Genomic DNA, 12,727 nt, shown 5'->3' with positions numbered 1-12,727 from the left:
GTCGAAAAAACTGTCTGGTGCGGAAAATCGCAAAAGAGCTAAAGAGAGAAAAAAAGAAGCACATCAATCCTCGTCTCTTCTATCATCATGGCTAAATGAAACAAACAGTAAAGGTAGGTAAGATAGATATACAGTACTTTGTTACTTTGTATTTATTAACTAATACAGATTAATGATTAACTTATTGAAACCTTAAAAATATATCATAATTAACTTTTCTGTAACTGTAGCAGCGTACTATTGATATGAATCTGTGTTTAAAAAATATATAATTGAACACAGGGTTTAAGCTTTCTTCTTCTTAAGCTATTTCTTAGAAACGCTAACAAGCAGCAAATCTAGTCATCGTCACACTTGAAGACGACATTTCGCTTTAACCAAGAACTAAGAACGTCATAATTTATTTAAAAAAAATAGTATAGTAGGAGATGCTTTGTCGGCAGTATTGTTTAATTTAGCGTTAAACTATGCTTTTAGATAAATACGGCACAATTTAAACAGCTAAGTTCTACCACAAATTGACAAATATACCAATAATATTATTTTATCGAATGAAGGTAACTCGAATTTTTTATTTTTTCAGATGAAATCAGCTGTAGTACAAGTACGACTTTTGAAGATGGAGGGTCATCAGCTGATGCAGTCCAAGACGTGTTTTCAACTAATGCTAATCTTGGTACGGAAAATCTTCAGCTGGAAGAACTTCCAGTTGTACCAACGGTCACCCAGGATGACGTCGAGGGTGAAGAGATCGAGATGTTTCAACCGGAGCAAAAGTATAATAATGGTACGTCTACGAGTTTGACAACTGATCCAACCCATGGTGAGTCTACTAAATCTATTGATCTAAAAGATCCGGGGAAGTGGCCTAATACCATTTCGGATGCAGACAGATGTTTTCTCGTATCGAGATTATTGAATGAAGGGAAAATAGAACCTGATCTTAACAATACTTTAAGAGATGGGAGACAGTTGACTAAAGAGTGGTTTACAAAAATTATGCCTAATGGCTTAAAAGTACATCGAACATGGCTAGTCTATAGCAAATCAAACAATTCCTTGTATTGTATCCCATGCAAACTTTTTTCGCACACTGAACATCAACATCCACATAAGATTTCTGCTTTAGCCAAAGATGAAGGGTTCACTCAGTGGAAGAAATTGAGTGAACGGATTCCTGAGCATGAGAACTCCTTAAATCACAAACAGTGCTTTTGTGCTTGGAAAAATTTAGAATCTAGTTTAAGTAAACGTTCTGGCATTGACAAAGAACTACAAGACATGATTGCACTTGAAGAGGCACACTGGAAGGGTGTTTTGTATGCTATCATTGATGTAATCTTACACCTAGCAAAAGATGGCAGCCCATTACGAGGCTCCAATGAAAACCTGGATTTCAGTGACCCTAGATGCGGTAGGTTTTTGAACACTATTGAACTAGTATCTCATTACCATGCACCTCTGAAAGAGCACATTCTTCGCCATAAAAAAGGCCAAGTCAGTTACTTTTCGCCGCTCATCCAGAATGAATTTTTAGACATTATTGCAGGAAAAGTCAGAGAAAACATATTTTGTGACATCAAGGCTTCAAAATACTTTTCAATTATGTTTGACTGTACTCCCGACGTAAGTCATTTGGAGCAAATGTCTCAAGTCCTTCGTTATGTGAAAATCACCGAACAGGGTCCGGAGGTAGTGGAGAGTTTTATTGATTTTGTAAAAGTTGGTGAAAAAACTGGATTGGGTCTTTCGCAAGAAATTTCAGAGAAAATCAAAAAAGATGGCTTAGATTTGAAGAACTGCCGGGGCCAGTGCTATGACAATGGTTCGAATATGGCTGGCAAATACAAAGGCGTCCAATCTAGGATTCTTGCCGAAAACAACCTGGCTTATTTTGTGCCTTGCGCGGCTCATTCCTTAAATTTAGTAGGTGCAAATGCTGCTAGTATGTCAGGGGAGGTACAGTCATACTTTGGAACTCTTAACTGCTTGTACAATTTTTTTGCTTCCTCGACCAATAGATGGGAGGTTTTATTAAAACATGTCCCTCTATCTCTAAAACTACAAAGTAACACCAGATGGTCGACTAAGAGGGAAGCTGTACAAGTTATATACAAGCATCTAGGTAAAATTATAAATGCTTTAAATGACCTCAGAACCAGCCTAACTACCTCAGATGAAACAAAAACTGAAGCAGCTAATCTTTTGAAAAATGTCAAGCAGTTTGAGTTTATAGTTCTCTCCTGTTTTTGGTACAAGCAATTGACCCGCATTGACATTGTGAACAAGCTCCTACAAGTGGAGAATATCACCATACATAGATCGGCCAAACACATCAGTCGATTGATCTCTGAACTAGACTCGGAAAGGGCAAAACTATTCAAACGCTGCAATGAAAGAAGCCAAAGAAATGGCAACAAATCTTGGCCTTGATCCTCATTTCAAAGTAGTTCGAAAGAGAAGAAAAAAGCGCATGTTTGATGAGAATGCCGAAGATGAAGCACCTGAATTCTCAGAAGAGAAGAAATTTCAACAGCAGCTATTAGAAATCGTCGATCGCATTCTTTGTGAACTCAGAGAAAGATTCAACTCTATTCAAAACATAAATCATTTGTTTGGTTTTCTCAACGGAGCTAGCTTTGGAACAATGAGTGGGGATGACCTAAAGGCTAAAGCAATTGAATTAGCCTCCAAATATAAAGAAGACTTGGACAAAGACGAATTGGCAACTGAAGTGGAAAGTTTCAAATACCATGGTTTGGATTTAGTACCAAATATCCAAACAGCCAATTCGATTGATCTTCTGAAATTTTTGTGTGTGAACAAAATGGAGGATGTATATCCAAACATAATGACTGCCTTACGGATCTTCTTGACAATTCCGGTTTCAGTGGCTTCGAATGAAAGAAGTTTTAGTAAACTTAAAATAATAAAAAATTATTTACGGAATTTGACAGGGCAACAGAGGCTGACAAACCTAGGGATTATTTCCATTGAGCACCAGGTAGCCTCAAAACTATGCTTCAGTGAGATTGTCAGTACATTTGCTGCAAGAAAAGCCCGAAAAGTTAAATTCTAAGAACAATTAAATGTTTAAATCAATATTTTACATAATTTACTATCATAAGTGTTTTAGTATAAATGGTGTTGTTTTGAAATAAACTATTTGTTTTTGAAAATACGTATTCTATTATTTACCAAATATATTTAGGCCTATATACTTTGAACTTGAGGTTGAGTATTTTAAGATCAAGATTCAAGATAGTATTAATGTAGCGTACCCGGTACCGATGGACACACCACACTTTTTAAGAGGAGTTATAAGGAATTAGTTTCAGTTCAATTGGTGGGGGGGAGGGGCGCCAAAATAGGTGTTTGCCCCGGGTGCTGAATAACCTAGTTACGTCGCTGCATGTTGGTCGAGCAGTTGGGAACCCAACGTCTTGTCGAACATATTCGAGAGTGTGTGGGCTCCAACCCAACATGCGCGATGGTTTTGTTGGGTTGGATGCTGGGTACGACAGCACCACCCAACTCCAACCGCGCGCCTGTCATGTTGGGCTGTGTGTGTGGGGGAACTGTCGAGCGGCTCGACTGGCTAGACCTCAGTTTCCCTAGTGCAGTGGCGTAGTACTAGATTTGTTATTTGTTTTTTCGGAGCGAGGCCAGTTTCATAATGTCGTTTAACGATAATAAACCATTTTGGTGTGAGTTTATTGAACTTTATAGGGAGCAACGAGCTTTATGGGACATAAAAAGTAAAAATTATTCCAACAAAAATATCAGAAAAGAAGGATATTCCGTTCTCGTTGAAAAATGCAAGGAAGTTAATCCGGATTGCGACGAGAAATTTGTCAAATCCAAAATCGAAACCTTGAGGGCATCGTTCCGAAGAGAGCTGAAAAAGGTTGAAAAATCAAAGATTACCGGAAGTGGTCAGGATGATGTGTATGAACCATCTCTTTGGTATTTTGATTTACTGCTTTTCATAACAGACCAAGAGGTAGTCAGGAAAGGTGTATCTTCGATCGGCAAAAGATCCAGAAGTATTGCGTCCCTTGAAGAAGATGAAGAAGGAGTGGACGACGTGGAAGCGGAAACGCAGGACGAAATAACCAAAGTAAGTGTCAGTTTAATTGTTACCAATTTACTGTTTATTACTTTCCTTATTTTTACTTAGGATTGAGCGCTAGGTCATTATTTGGACAACACCTCGTACGGTTAAGTTAGATTACAATAAATTATATTAAAGTTAAAAACAGCACAAAACTAATTTATATATATAAACAGTATAACATTATGTCAATGATGTTTGAAAAATTCAACTTTATTCCTTAATTTCGTAGTACGTTGCAATAGACTATAATTTTGCCCCCAAGATAAAAACTATTTAATAATTATGATAAATAAATAATAATAAATAATTAGGATAAAACTCATATCCTTTGCGTGTTAATGTTGTGCAAGTTTTCTAACATTTATAGATATTCAATCATTTAACTTAACCCCACAGAGGTGTAGCCTTGAGCATTGCTCATGGTGATGAATAAACGCGTATATTTCCTAGGAATTTCATCTGTTTTGGTTTTACTTCTATCTACCTTCCTATTTATTTTTACTTAGAACTGTCTTCAGAGTAACATACCTCAATATTAAAAATATCGTGGGTGACAAAAAGCTCTTTGGCACATGTTTGAAGGGTAATATAAGTTAATTTTTTATCTAATAAGTTTACATAATAAAAGTTAAATTTCAAGAATGAATATATTAATCAAAATTGCAATATATAATTGCAATACAGTAATATTTAGGCATACGTTAAAGGGAAAACAAATACACTTTAGTTTTTTTCTAAGTTCAATATAATTAAATAAACTACAACATTGCTTTTTTCCAAAGTTAGCGAATTAAAATATAAATAAGACACAGTTATGGTATCTAAACGAATTAGAAAAAATGTACAAAGTTCACCAATATTTAGTTATCAAATTGAAAAAGATAGGACTACATAGCAAAATCAACATATTTTATAATTTTTGTTGTTGTTAACTATATCATCGCACTTGTTTACACTCAATACCGAACTGTCAACGCTTATTAATCATTTTTTCTTGGAAATCAACACTTCCTTCGTTGTTATAGAAACTTTTATACCAACCTCGAACTGCATTGGCAATTGATTGTTCTCTGCCATCCCGCCTCATTCTTTTAAACCCAAGAAGTTCTTGCGTGTTCTGCCTCCACTCACCCTCATTTAACTGGCCTGCTGAAGTGTCCTCCCAATCCACACTACTTTGAGTTAGGTAGGTTGGACTTTTCTGGCGTAGAAAATTATGTAAAGTACAACACGCCAAAACAATGATTTCTGCCCTCTCTACACTAACATTCATTGTCGAAAGAAGGACTCTAAATCGAGTCGCTAAGATGCCAAACGCATTCTCCACCACTCTCCTAGCACGGCACATCCGATAGTTGAAAATCTTTTCGTCGTGGGTGATTCCTTTGTTTGGATAGGGCTTCATAAGATTTTCCTTCAGAGGAAAAGCTTCATCTCCAAGGAATGTAAAAGGGAGGCAAACGTCTCTCCTGTCATCGAAGCTTGTTGGTGACGGCAAGTGCAATTCCTTATTTTCCAGCAACTCTCCAAAATCAGTTTCCATAAGTACGCCACCATCGGATACTCTTCCATTAGTACCACAATTTACATAGATGAATTCATAATTAGCATTGACCACAGCAAAAAGAACAATGCTGTGGAACCCTTTGTAGTTGTAGTAGTATGACCCACTTTTCGGAGGTTGACGAATCGCTATGTGTTTTCCGTCTATAGCGCCGACACAGTTTTCAACTTGCCAGTACTTTTTGAAGTCCACAGCTATGTTCATCCAGTCCGATTCATTGCAAGGAAACTGCAAAAAGTAAACATAAAAGTTAAAATTATAATATATTAAAATTAACAATGTTATATTGAGGTAATATTGATTGACGTGCTGTTATATATAACTGTTTTAAACCCAGTTTTTGTGTTTTTTACAGGCTCAAGATGACGCATCTACAGGGATACACGCTGATATACGCCCATCACCATCAAGTACACCAGTAAGTCGCCCATCAGTATCAAGTAGGTCTAACCCAGGATCAACTACTCGAACAAACCGAAAAAAGATATCTGATTTTGAAAAGAAACAAGAACGATTTTTGGATACAGCTACGTCTGTCCTATGTAATCAGAATAAGTTCCGGGCTTTTGGAAACAACGTGGGCTTCCAACTGGAAGATATGGACCGTCAACAACAAGTAATTGCAGAAAAGCTTATATCTGATGTTTTGTTCCACGGTAAGTTAGGCAGTTTGAAAGCATCTGCGGCCATATTGACAGAACAACAGCCAACCCAACGGAATATACCATCACTTAACCATTTTATGGACACTAATCAAAACAACAATCCATATCCGTATAGGCCGGCTGACGCTGAATATTTCTTACAAGATCAAAATTATCAACATCAGACATTCAGTTTTGACCCATATTATGTGCAAAGCCAAATCAACCCTACTCAACATCAGGTACAACGACAACATCTACAACAACAAGTACAGCAAAAAACATGTACAGCAACAAAAAGTAGATATTTCACCTCAAACTGTACGTTGTCCTAAGAATTTTTCTTTACCAGAACCTGCTCAAAGTCAAACGGCAGCAACTAAACCTACCGCAGGTCAAGCACTAGCGATTCAAGAAAAAACTGCTCAACAAGAAGTTCGGAATGAACTCAAACAGTATTTGAATCTACCCGGTGTCAGCGAGGACAATGTATAATAAGTTGCTTTTTCATCTTTGTTTGTTCGTTTTGTTTTATAATAGGCTATTACATTGACAACAGCATCTTCTGTTACAGCTTTTTTTTTGTTATTTGATGACTTTAAATTTGATGTTTTTGAAAAGTTTATAAAAGATAGATTTGAAAATAATTTTTTTTCTGAAATTATGTGTGTTTTTTTAGACCTAAAAAATAAGTAATAACGTAATAGGATAAATTTGAAGCAAAATAGGTTATTGTCGCTCTCGGAAGATGGTTATACTCATTTCGTACCCTCCTGCTTTATTCTCGCGCGACAATAACCAATTTTGCGCTCAAAAAACAATTGTGTAAATTATGGATTATAATAATGTAAGAAGAAAAGAGTGAGTTAAAACTAATTAACAAATATTTGTACTTACCTTTATGAAATCTTCCTTTAGAACATCAAAAATAGCTGCACAAGTTTCTGGTATGATTTTTCCTAGTGCTTGCGGAGATATTGCACAACTAAACTTCAGATTCTCGTAGCTCCTACCACTGGCTAGAAACTGGAGAGTGGCTGCAAGACGTTCTTTTGCAGGAATTGAGGTTCTCAAAAGGCTATCTTTTTTTTTCTATGTGCTCACACAGTATTCCGAATAGATATTCAAAGCTTTCCTCGCTCATCCTTAGATAATTTTTGAAGTCTTGAGGCTCACTAATGGCAAGTTCAGCAAGAAGCGACATATGGCTAAACTTACTCCGGTCCAAAAACCATTTTTTAGACCACAAGCGTCGATCTTTTTTCTTCTTTTGTCGTTTCAGACAAAAAGCGCCAGCACAAACAGCTACACTTGTCTCGAAATCCATAATACAACTGACAAGACACCCAACCTGCTCGATCGCACGTTCGACAGTGTGGGGGTAAACGTCTAACTTGACAGGTTGGGCGTTGGGTACGACGCCAGGTCAGGTTGGGTGAAATGTTCGAAGGTGTGTGGGGGGCTTAAAAGATCAAGCCATTGCGATCTGTCAGTGAAACTAATTAATTGTTTGTGTACAATTTTTTCTGCATGTATATTATTTAGTTGGTGTAGTATTTTGTATTAATTGTTTTGACTGTTGCAAACATGTAGTGTAGTTACAGTGTTTCATGGTTAACGCTTTAATCTTCAAGTAGGTAAATAAGTACCGGTAGAGCAGTTTTAGTTCTGTTTTAGCGAGACGTCGCGTCGTAGTGTTTTGTTGCAACAATCGTCACCCCCCCCCCACACCAGCAAATACTGCAAACCTTGTTCTTTTGGCGTATGTGTGTATATCATTCGGTAGTTGTAAATAGTGTACTTTAGAGTGTATGGGATTTATGTAGAAATTGTTGTAGTAATATTTATTAGTGTTTTTTTTTAAATTTACTATTTTAATCAGTATGCCTCCAAATTTTATTTGTAGATTCTGCGACAAAGTATTTAACAGACAATTTTGTTTGAAAACGGCATATGAGAAATGTACATAATGTAGATATAAAAAAGGACATGAAAGGAAATTTTCGCTGTCCAATATGTCAAAATGTTGCTACTAAACTTGAAGATTTTGATCATCACTGCTCAGTTGTGCATGATATAAATTTGAAACGAGAGACCTTGTATTTTGAGAGTGTGAACGCATTTGACTTGTGGTTGAAAGAAACTGAGCGCATTTCTAAAACCTGCTTTGTAAAGAAAACATCCGATCCAATTAAAACTAACAGCGATACAGTTATAAAAAGTCATTTGCATTGTAGTAGGTCTGGGGTTTTTAACCCAAAACCTTCTAAGGAAACTAGAAAAAGAGAACTAAAAATTCAAGGTACGAGGAAAATAAATGGATATTGTCCTTGTGGCATTAGGGTTACCTATTTTAATGACGGGAAGGTAACAGCGGTGTATTTTCCCAGTCACGTAGGGCACAAAACTGACTTGGCACACTTGAACTTATCACTAGAAGAGAGAAAAAGAATAGCTTCAAGTATGGCGAGCAAAATTCCATTCGATGTCATACTTGACAATGTGCGTTTGTACCGTCAACAAACAAGAATTGGACCGAGTCCATCTTTTAACCAAACAAGATTTATACAATATTGAGTCAGAGTTTGGTTTAGATGAGACTGTGCGACATAAGAATGATGCTGTCAGTGTAGATGCGTGGGTACAGGAGGAGAACATGTCAGCCAAGAGTTGTGTCTTGTTGTATAAACCACAAAATGAAGTAGTTGAGCAGTACACAACTTTCAAAAAAGAGGATTTTGCCCTGGGAATCATGACTCCCGCTCAAGAAGAAATGTTAAGAAAATTCGGCAGTGACTGTGTGTGCGTTGATGGGACCCACGGACTTAATAGTTATGATTACGAGGTCGTCACTCTAATGGTCATTGATGATATGCGACAAGGGTTCCCATGTGCATTTTTTATTTGTAGTCGCATCGACTCCGAAACAGTAGGCACATTTTTCTCTTTCATTAAAGAGAGATTAGGCGACCAGCTGAAGCCAACGGTGTTCATGTCTGATATGGCCGACTTAGGCTACGGCCACACTCACCGTTTTTGTCGCTGCGTCAGAATCGCAACGATAGGAGAATCTCTGTTTAGAATGGAGTTAAATGGGAGCCGGCCACACTGGCCGTCCTGCCACGACGGCAGCGATTCGAACGCAACATGTAGCGTTTTTCGGTCGCTGCGACGAAAACGCAGCTTATGTTATCAAATGAAGGTGGCCACACTCGCCGTTCCTGTCGCAACTTGTCCCTCCCCACTCTTCTTACTTCCTATACCATTTCAGTCACCTCACTCTATTTGTGACCTCTTTGACAAGTGTCTTCTTTGTTGTAATAATTCTATTAGTTAAAATGTTTGACACCGAACTATTTATTAACGAGGTGAGCATCCGTCCTCCACTTTGGGATCTTAAATTAAAGGACTACAGTAACCGTGATTTAAAATCTAAGCTATGGATTGAGGTGGCCAGGATAGTGCTTTCGAACTGGGAGCAGATGACTAATGAGGAAAAAAATAAAGAAGGTGAGTAAAATTTTAGTACTTGAAATAATAATGAATTTATTTTCATAAAAACAAGACCATTTACAAAAAATAAGCAATGACTGAAAAACTAACCTAACCACATTTTCCAGTAATTGTGCAAGTAGAGAGAATATTTAACTGCTTAAAAAAATTTACTCCAGTCTTCCGTGAAAAATCGTAATCGCTCCCTGTAGCGTACAAAATAAAATGTAGGACTGTAAGGTTTTACAGAAATTACTATAATTTTAGCACAACAATTACTAAAACTATCAATGTTATGCACACATTACATGAAACTGAACAGCATTGAATATTATAAATAAAAAATAATATAAATATGATGTGTTCATATCTAAGGGAGTTTCAGTTTATAAAGCAGTAATGTACACTTTTATCAAGCTCATTTACAAAACTTTCCTATATTATTAATGGCATACTTAAGAGTAAGTTATTTAAATCATGTCAAATTGCCAAGGAACGCTTCCAGCGGGGGATGTGAAATAATTGGCGAATCTATCGCGGATTGCTTTTGCAGTCAAAGGGGCGCCGCCAGTGCCCAACACGGGTATGTCTTCTAAAGGACAAGACAGGGTGTCTTCAAACTGAAAACCGTCTCTTACACGTACAAAGTTGTGTAAAACACATGCGGCTTGAACAACCTCTACAACAAATTCTGAGTCCAAACAAATAGCACCATGAAAAACTCGCCATTTGTTAGCAAGTAAACCGAAAGTGCATTCAACAAATCGACGAGCTCGTGAAAGCCGATAGTTAAACAATATTTTTTGTGTGGTTAGATTTCTTTTAGCATATGGCCTAAGAACATGTTGAGTCATTGAGAAAGCTTCATCTGCTACAATGACGAAAGGCATTGGGGTGTCATCTTCAGAATCAGGCAATCTTTGATCATTTGGTATACTAAGTTTTCCCTTAACTAGCAGATTGTGCAAGGCAGACTGTCTAAAAATATTAGAATCACTATTTTTTCCGTAACTACCAATATCAATTGCAGTAAAACAATAGTTTGAATCAACCAAAGCAAGCAACACAACAGAAAAAAAATTGTTTGTAGTTGAAATACTCCGAGCCACTTCCTTGAGGATTCACTATTCGGATATGTTTTCCGTCCAAGGCTCCCATGCAGTTTGGAAAATTTGCACGAGTATTGAAGCCATTGGCAATTTCTTCCCATTCTTCGGTATTTGGCAGTTTCATAAACTTTTCTTTCATAGTAGCCCATAAAACCGTGCAAGTTTCTCTGATGAGTTTACTTATAGTCGATCTACCAATTCGGTATTCAAACGCGAGAGATCTGAACGTGTTTCCTGTAGCAATAAACCTGAAACAAATAACAAAATCTGTAGATATATATTTTATCTCACAGTAATAAGACACTGTGTTAGTTGTTCAAGTTTATTATTGGGGACTTGAACATAAAACCCAACCCCCCCCCACCTGAAACGAAACAAATCTAACTTTTTGGACTTTTCTGGTTGGTTAATGTAATTTACATTACTAACATGTATCCTTGATCAAGTATATAATTGCATAAACTGTCTTTATTACAGTATAGGAATTGCTAAAAAATTGAAATCACTACGAGATTGTTTTGCGAGGGAGATGAAAAACTTGAAATTACCTAGTGGCAGTAGCCAAAAGAAGAAGAAAAAGTATGTGTACTTCGATCAACTGCTGTTCCTCACTGCGAACAACACTGACAGGAGGTAAGAATTAATAAGAAAATATTAGCAAATCTGTTAACCTAACCTAACCTAACCTTTTTCAACTTGTTTTTTTTAACAGGTTTAACTTGTTGTAGGTAAAAAATTTGAGAGTTTAACTTTTATCCTGAACTCAATGGTGAAGAGCTATTTTCTTGCAGGACAACCACCAATGTTCCTGATGAGCAACCCGACATTGGAAACGAAAATGCGGCTACTGAAGAAAACAACGAAGATTTGACTGAGGTAGTTGCTTCAGAACCAGCAACACCTAACCAAGTAGCGCCCAACCAAGCAGCGCCTAACCGTATCAACAAAAAATATCGACAGACTCCCTTTGAAATGGCCGTACTTAAACATTTGACAAATGCAAGCAAGCCAACGGATGAAGAAGAAGAAGCTGATAAGCACTTTCTACTATCCTTTTTGCCTATGTTAAAAAACCTTCCTGTTGACAAAAAATTGTGGGTTCGGATGAAATTTACGGAAGTTATGCAGCAAGCCTTGGCAGTAGAACGCTATAACCCTCCCCCTGCATTTTTTGCCCACTCAAGTCACCAGTGGCAGCAGCTACCAAACGTCCCTAATCATCCCCAATATAACTACCCTAATTGGACGGATGCTTCTCCAAGAGAGCGCCAGGCTAACATTCAGTCCCCTACACCCTCTGAATCGCTTAGTAACAATAATTCGGATGTGTTTAGTGTTTTTGAAGAATTGTAATTGGACTGGACACCTTCATTGCAAAAGTGTTAATTATTTTTACTGCATTATTTAAATGTAAGATTACATAACCTCTTGCATTACAAATATTACTTGTTTGATTTGATATTTTGCTATCTCATTTACCTACAACAACAAATACAATTATAATCTATTACAAATAACTATTAAAGTAATGGATTTAAAATTATAATAACATGAAATTTGTTCTGAGGTTAAGTGGTAGAGACGACTGAACTTCGCCTCCTTAAATTTTCCTTTTCCATTTCAATATAAAGTAGGAACGTGGAATAATTGATAACGTTGAAGCATTTAATATATTTTGTCAAATGTTATTATAATATCAGAGTAATTGTCACATTTTGTTACGTACCTCAAAGTTACAGCTAAGCGTTCCTCTGCTGGTATACTCAGACGTAGTCTGGTGTCTTGTTTTGACAGATCATCT

At 36.9% G+C, this 12,727-nt stretch overlaps 2 protein-coding genes across 2 annotated transcripts; both read left to right on the top strand.

Moving 5' to 3' along the window:
* Positions 1 to 3,570: 3,570 nt before the first annotated feature.
* On the top strand, positions 3,571 to 6,660 carry LOC124370434. The gene is made up of 2 exons (XM_046828718.1): positions 3,571 to 4,120; positions 6,037 to 6,660. Exons 1-2 carry the CDS (start codon positions 3,677 to 3,679, stop codon positions 6,658 to 6,660), a joined length of 1,068 nt encoding a protein of 355 aa, XP_046684674.1. The 5' UTR covers positions 3,571 to 3,676.
* Positions 6,661 to 11,433: 4,773 nt separating this feature from the next.
* Positions 11,434 to 12,383, top strand: LOC124370436. The gene is made up of 2 exons (XM_046828720.1): positions 11,434 to 11,559; positions 11,718 to 12,383. Exons 1-2 carry the CDS (start codon positions 11,456 to 11,458, stop codon positions 12,277 to 12,279), a joined length of 666 nt encoding a protein of 221 aa, XP_046684676.1. The 5' UTR covers positions 11,434 to 11,455; the 3' UTR covers positions 12,280 to 12,383.
* Positions 12,384 to 12,727: the final 344 nt, after the last annotated feature.

Source organism: Homalodisca vitripennis, unplaced genomic scaffold (genome assembly GCF_021130785.1).
Source record: "Homalodisca vitripennis isolate AUS2020 unplaced genomic scaffold, UT_GWSS_2.1 ScUCBcl_179;HRSCAF=1516, whole genome shotgun sequence".
Lineage (NCBI taxonomy): Eukaryota > Metazoa > Arthropoda > Insecta > Hemiptera > Cicadellidae > Homalodisca > Homalodisca vitripennis.
The sequence above is the reverse complement of the archived record's forward strand: the minus strand, read 5'-3'. Positions and strand labels throughout refer to the sequence as shown.